The 7,846-nt window shown below is 33.6% G+C and overlaps 1 protein-coding gene across 1 annotated transcript in view; it reads right to left on the reverse strand.

Moving 5' to 3' along the window:
* The window catches only part of LOC125660413 (uncharacterized), a 47,421-nt gene that overhangs the window by 3,447 nt on the left and 36,128 nt on the right, over nt 1–7,846 (reverse strand). Inside the window, exons 15-20 of the mRNA XM_048892234.2 lie at nt 6,695–6,779; nt 5,408–5,498; nt 1,998–2,055; nt 946–1,111; nt 515–593; nt 203–294 (exon numbers count right to left, since the gene is read on the reverse strand). Of these exons, the coding sequence (XP_048748191.1) occupies nt 203–294; nt 515–593; nt 946–1,111; nt 1,998–2,055; nt 5,408–5,498; nt 6,695–6,779 (571 nt within the window). The remainder of the gene's footprint in view (nt 1–202; nt 295–514; nt 594–945; nt 1,112–1,997; nt 2,056–5,407; nt 5,499–6,694; nt 6,780–7,846) is intronic.

The following is a 7,846-nucleotide window of genomic DNA, read 5'->3' on the forward strand; positions in this document are numbered from 1 at the left end:
TATAGCTGACAAGTCTTTATTTCCATCGTCTGTCATTATTATTGATGCTTAAGCGCTTGACGTATTCCGGAATCGGAAACGAAAATAGTCTCTTTTTAGATACTACATGAATAAACCACGCGATGCCTCGCAATCACTACCTTAATGGGATGTTCTATCAGAGAAGATTCATCTGATCAATTAAGATTAAAGATTAACCTACGGTTTTAATCCTAATCTGCATTCTAGCATGGATTTTATATTCTGCAGAGTAGTTCTGAGATCTGGTGTTCCAAGCCCCAAGTAAAATCTCATCTGAAATTAAAAATACCCAGTATAAATCATTAATCTTACATATCCTTGCAATCTTTTAATACATGCATACATTTTTCAAACAAAGTACACTTATTGAAAACTCAGTCTCAGTTTGACAGCTAATGAGACAGCATTGTCAGTTGTATCCCGTGAGCAATTTCTTTTTCTTCTCCTATTGTGCAAAGGCACTAACAATCATAAATTGAAAACAAGTATTCACCTGGCTGATATTCTTGTTCAATGTAAACACTCCATACTTGAAGAGAGTTTGTTCTTTGCCCTTTGAATACAGAGGAAACCTGCAAAATATTTACACATTATAAGGGAAATAACTCCATTACCATTTCATAAAATAATTTAGAATAAAACAGAACTATAAGTACATATTTAAATCACTGAATTTATATATATATATATATCATATTTTCAAAATTTGGAATGAGGTAATGGTTGACTATCATTATACTTAATTTCAATCAGAAGCTTAAAACTTTGAACTGCTTGAGGAAGAAGGAAGAATTAATTCTCTATAATGAGCAATTTAAAAAAAAAAAAATTAAAATTGAATTTAACCATATACATCTTATATATGTTATATTTGATACATGTATCATATTTTCAAAATTTGGAATGAGGTAATGGTTGACTTACTCCCGCTCTTTGTCCTCCAGTTTCGTGTGGATGTGGTCACGGATGACTGACTTTGACACCCGATGAACCATGCAGTATCTTAGTGGAATGTCCAGAATATTAGAAATCATCAACAGCATGTGACAAGTGTAACCAAGGGAAACAGCAATCATACTCTCATCTTTACCTTCAAAGAAATAATTTGCATGTTCAACAGATTGAATCAGTTATAGGAAATGCCACATAAAAATGCTGTCTAAAGGATGTGTCTTTCACTGCACAGAGCGATCTGATCTCCAGTAACCTATCCTTCAGTTATTTTGATACAACACATTTGTAGTAAAATTCATGTGCAGTGACCGTTCATTAGTTTGACTGTTCCATGCACAGAGAAATGAAAAAATGGTTAGTCTAATTGCTAAAGGTTCACGGAATTTATCCATCTTGACTCATATAAAATTAATTCTACAGGAAAACATGCTTACAGTGAAGTGTTGGGAACAACCAAATTTATTTGTTATAAATGTAATGTGTTATATGCAATGAATTCATAATATGTTCTAACATTATAGGGAATGAAAATCACTTTGCTGTAAGCATGAATTCATTATAAGCTTGTTCACTTTAACCATGTTTTACAGTAAGTGTGAATTCATTATAAGTGTGTTCACTGTAACTGTGTTTAATGTATGTGTGAATTCATTATAAGTGTGTTCACTGTAACCATGTTCTACTGTAAGCATGAATTAATCATAAGCGTGTTCTCTGTAACCGTGTTTTACTGTATGTGTGAATTTATCATATGTGTGTTCACTGTAACGATGTTCTACTGTAAGCATGAATTCATTATAAGTGTGTTCACTGTAACCATGTTCTACTGTAAGCATGAATTCATTATAAGTGTGTTCACTGTAACTGTGTTTTACTGTATCAGAGTGTGAATTCATTACCAGTGTGTTCATTGTACTGTTTAACTATAAGTGTGAATTCATTATAAGTGTGTTCACTGTAACCGTGTTTTACAGTAACAGAAGATATTTGAATTTAATGAGGTTCACACAGATTACCAGTACCTTGAAATTCTTCTGAATTCGGCAAGTGCACATCAACAATAAAATAAGAATCTTTCTTCTGAAAAGAAAAAGTGACACCTCTCAGAATGATTATGTGAATCACCCTCAGTTTGTTGACATTGAAGTTAGAAATGTTGAACAATAATTAGAAACAAGGCAACCTAGCCCACCAACAAGTTTTGTGAATGTGCATCAAGAGTAGATCACTCTCATAGCAACAACAACAAGAGGCCCATGAGCCACATCGCTCACCTGAGTCACCTTGGTCCATATCAGAAGATTTTCCATATCTATTTGCATGTAAAACCGTAGTCCCTATTATGGACCCAAACCTACCCCTGGAGGCCATGGTTTTTGCAAACTTGAATCTACACTATGTCAGAAAGCTTTCATGTAAATGTGAACTTCTTTGGCCCAATGGTTCTTGAGAAGAAGATTTTTAAAGATTTTCCATATATATTTGTATGTAAAACTTTGATCCCCTATTGTGGCCCCATCCTACCCCAGAGGGGCATGATTTTAACAAACCTGAATCTGCACTATATCAGAAAGCTTTCATATAAATCTCAGCTTTTCTGGCTCAGTGGTTCTGGGAAGAAGATTTTTAAAGATTTTTCCTATATATTTGTATGTAAAACTTTGACCCCCTATTGTGGCCCCATCCCACCCCCGGGGGCCATGATCTTAACAATTTATAAACTGCACTATATCAGGAAGCTTTCATATAAACCTCAGCTTTTCTGGCTCAGTGGTTCTTGAGAAGAAGATTTTAAAAGATTTTTCCTATAAATTTGTATGTAAAACTTTGATGCCCCCCTTGAGGCCCCATCCAATCCCCGGGGTCCATGATTTTAACAAACTTGAATCTGCACTATATCAAAAAAAAAAAAAAAACGAAAAAAAAAAACAAACAACAAAAAAAAAAACTTTGACCTCCTATTGTGGCCCCATCCGATCCCCGGGGGCCATGATTTTAACAATTTATAATCTGTACTATATCAGGAAGTTTTCATATAAATCTCAGGTTTTCTGGCTTAGTGGTTCTTGGGAAGGAGATTTTTAAAGATTTTTCCTATATATTTGTATGTAAAACTTTGACCCCCTATTGTGGCCCCATCCTACCCCAGGGGGCCATGATTTTAACAATTTAGAATCTGCATTATAGAAGGAACCTTTCATATAAATCTCAGCTTTTCTGGCTCAGCGGTTCTTGAGAAGAAGATTTTTAAAGATTTTCCCTATATATTTGTATGTAAAACTTTGATCCCCTATTGTGGACCCATCCGACCCCCGGGGGCCATGATTTTAACAATTTAGAATCTGCACTACCTAATAAAGCTTATCTATAAATTTCATCTTTTCTGGCTCAGTGGTTCTTGAGAAGAAGATTTTTTAATGACCCTACCCTATTTTTACCTTTTCTTGATTATCTCCCCTTGGAAGGTGGCCTGGCCCTTTATTTTAACAATTTAGAATTCCCTTAACCTAAGGATGTTTTGTGCCAACTTTGGTTGAAATTGGCCCAGTGGTTGTTGAGAAGAAGTTGAAAATGTGAAAAGTTTACAGACGGACAGACAGACGGACGCCGGAATACGGGTGATCAGAAAAGCTCACTTGAGCTTTCAGCTCAGGTGAGCTAAAAAAGTGTCTGATCACCTTTTGTCAAAATAATTTTGACCTTTTAAATAGGAATTTTCTTCCATTAATTGCCATTAATGTATGAAGTGTTCACTTGTTGAGTTAATAGTTTGCATCATCAGGATAGCGTGTGACACTTAGCCTGTTCATCTGCTGAACCCCTTTGGCAACAAATATAATCCAAAAACATTCTTTTAAAAATGTACATTCTGCCTCCGAGATCATGAAACTGTCCTAAAGTTAAGTCAAAATTTTTACTTTAAATTAAGATTTGAACTTAGCTAAGATTGCTGACTTAAATGGATCAAAAAACGAACTTAAGCACTTTGTTTAGAATCTTAAATTGCTATGGCATTGCCGCAACAAGGAACTCTTTTGCGTAGAGGTAACAATAGGATATAAAAAAATATATGACTTAAACATAATCAGTGTCTAAAACGTCTAGTTTATGATCACTCTAAAATGTCTAGTTTATGATCACTAATGGTGATGCAGGCACATACATGTAGCAACACCCTCCCCTTTTATAAAAAGAAACTTTTTTCGTTATTACATGTATACAAAGTTTGATGTATTGACCCCGTCGCCTCTCCCTTTTTAAAAGTAGTAATGAATAAAAGTGGAAATGTAAGAGTGATTGAAGCGAAAATTTTATTAAATTCAATGCCTTTATTTATTTTGTCGACTGTATGTGTAGCAAAGAAGGATAACTAATTAATTTCAAATTCGGGCTCGGACTGCACATTATTCGTTTGCAAATGCAGACTGCAATTGAAGTAATGATTGTTTTCTTCCTCCACATTGTCAACAAACTCAGTCAGGTAAATACATGTACTTTTGTAGTCGTAACTTTTTAAAGAAACGGTTGTACGTGTACATCACGTTTACATCTACTTTATGAACTTAAACAAATGACCTGTCCGTTTCTTGGTCGGGGCAGAAGTCTTCAACGTCGGACATCACGCTCTTACTTGCCTCAAAAATGCAACCAGCGCGGCCATTTTGAACGAACTTAGCAACAGTCTTAAAAAGTTAAGACAGCTTTAAGGCAGTCTTAGAATTTAAGAAAAAATACTTAATCTAAGTGATTTTTTGTGATCCACTTTAAAGGGACTGATTCACGATTTTACCCAAAATTTTGTTTTTCACTTTTAATGATCAAAATCTACTGTCTAATGTGTTTGAAAGATTTCACATGAAAATTAAGGTTATACATCATCACAGAAGCTCATTTTAGAGAGTTTATTATTTGTTTTGTAAACAAAGATTGCGATATGTTATTGTTTACGGAATTTTCAAAAGAAATGGATATCGATTTAAGTATTATTATATCTTTCATTTTTCAAGCATTTTGGGGTGAAAAGTGTCATCTAAAAGTTAAAATTTGTGACTATGCAAAATTAAGATGCATTATATTACAAAATCAATATTTCACTTGTTTGTTTACATAAAAAGACTCGGGTCTTTGTTTACATAACACATATTTAAGGCTAAAATATTGCTTTCATTCATGCATTCAGAAGGTCAAAATTTTGGCAGTCAACATTAAATGAGTTATATTTCTGATGTTTAACATCAAAAATGAAAAATATTTTTATAAAAAATCGTGAACCAGTCCCTTTAAGACCAGTCTTAAGATTTAAGTGTAACTTTATTGATTTAAGACAATCTAAAAGTTTAATACAGTTTCATGATCCCGGAACCAGGACTTACTTTGTTGGCAGGCTATGAATATATAATTTTAAAAAAAGACCACAAAATTAAAAATTTACCTCAGTAATAGGATAAATACACGTAGCTAATTCCCTGACTAATTGCTTTTTTCTGATTAAAAGTTGTGCATTCTCCTTTATCAGCTTTTCCCTACAAAACATCAATAAAGAATGTACATAGTGTAACAGCAACATCATCTAATATTTCTCCTAAACAAGAGGTTCATGGACCTGAGTTACCTTACTCATATAGAGATAGTGTGTCAATTTTCTCTTTTGTGGACCCCTTCTAACTTCAGGAAATGAAAAAACGGAATCTACACAACATGGAGACACTTCCATATTTAACAGATTAACTGCATCTTTTGTGGTTCTTGAGAGGAAGATTTTTCTTTTTTAAAAATTTTCCTAAATATTCCTTTGTAAAACATTGTGAACCTGCCCAGGGCCTGAAGGACATGTGATTGGAACATACTGATTACATAAAGAGCCTTGAATATCAAATTAAAAAATTGCACCCTTGTTCTTGAAAAAAATAATTAAGCACACCACCCCATTTTTACTACTCCAAATTATCTCCCTTTGAAAAAAAACTTCAAAATTTACAATGACAGGAAAAATGATGACAGACTACAGAAAAATTTTTATCCTATGGCTAAGGTATGCTAGAAATTCATTCTTTGTGCAATGTATTTACTATTACATGTAATATAGAAGGGATCTTGAATAAGAAGCTGTGATTTTAAAAGCTAAGACAGTGTTTCTCACACCAATTTCAAAAACTACCCTTATGGCTATGCCATATGATTTGGGAAAAAACATTTATAACATTTTTGGATATTTGAAATTTTCATGTTGAAATCTTGGATGCATAAAGTATTATATAACTATTAACCCTTTTCCCATACCTATAACTTATTTTGTCACCTTTTCACAAAATACTTCAAATCATGCAACATGGTGCGCTCTTCATGAAATCGACATTATACAGGGTTCTATAAACACTTGATTAAATGACAAAAACATCCTGTTACTGTCTAATATTCTCAATCATCAAGATGGTATTGAGACAATAGTAGGTTGTGTATGAAATATTAGTTAACAAATATCATTTTACAAAGTTGAAATAAATCTTTCATCACTTAATGTCCTACAGACATTTTGACACCACTTTGTAAATTTTTGAAAGAGGAAACTGCCTAAATTCGGAAGTATTTCTTGTGTATGAAAAACACCATAAAATTTCATCAAAATTGAAAAAGACGGAGATATTGTGACTGTAATGAAAGACGACTCTACACACAGAATATAGAACATTGTAAGTGTAAACAATTCTCTCAGAAATACCTTGTCTGATCATAGTCCTTTTTCTTCTCTACCCTCTCTTTCCATTTTTCTACCAACTTTTCAAGATTCTTCTTCATTGCTGCATCTGTTAGGAAATGTACATGAAAATAATCATGCTTAAGAAAACAGTCTTAATCTTTAGAATGTTTAATCATCATCATATACATGTAGTATTTCACACATGTAAAATTGTCACTATACCGTGCTGACAAACAAGTTGATGGTGCAGGGGTTTCAACAGTCTCGTTTAAAGTCCGCATTTCGCAAATTCTATGGTTGCTATAATAATCTAGTTTGCCAATACAACCTAGCATTGGGTCAAATGCTGTCTGACTTGTTTCATACCAATTGTTAGGCCATTCTTGGCACACTGATTTTGACTACGGATAACTCTGTTTACCTGATCAAGATATAGGGCTCATGGCGGGTGTGACCAGTCGACAGGGGATGTTTACTCCTCCTAGGCACCTGATCCCACCTCTGGTATATGCAGGGATCCGTGTTTGCCCAACTCTCTATTTTGTATTGCTTATAGGAGTTATGAGATTGATCACTGTTCATTATATTCACCTTTTATCCACTATAGTATGCAAGTACTTAATCATGATTCAGCTACTGACATTTAACAGGGAATGAAAATCACTGTCACTGAATTCATTATAAGTGTGAATTCATTATAAGAGTATTCACTGTAACTGTGTTTTACTGTATCATGAAGGAAAAGAGCACAATGTGGCCTTCATTTTTCACTTTAATTTCAAAAACTGTGAATTACATTATCCCAATGACTAAAGCCACAGTCACAGATTTAAGCAAAGATTGGATTTCAGATGAAAATAGCAATGAAATTTTACATACACTTTGCTTTTAAAAACATTGTATATTCTTGTATGAAATATGTCCAAGAAAGTTGCAACCGATACTGGTGTACAAATATGTCCAAGAAAGGTGCAACCGATACTGGTGTACAAATATGTCCAAGAAAGGTGCAACCGATACTAGTGTACAAAATATGTCCAAGAAAGGTGCAACCGATACTGGTGTACAAATATGTCCAAGAGGTAGACAACTTTGTACTCTATATTTTCTGAAGCAACACACGCTTCAAATTTGTCAATTTTTATCCAAAAATAAGGAAATTCCAAATTGTTA

Source organism: Ostrea edulis, chromosome 9 (genome assembly GCF_947568905.1).
Source record: "Ostrea edulis chromosome 9, xbOstEdul1.1, whole genome shotgun sequence".
NCBI lineage: Eukaryota > Metazoa > Mollusca > Bivalvia > Ostreida > Ostreidae > Ostrea > Ostrea edulis.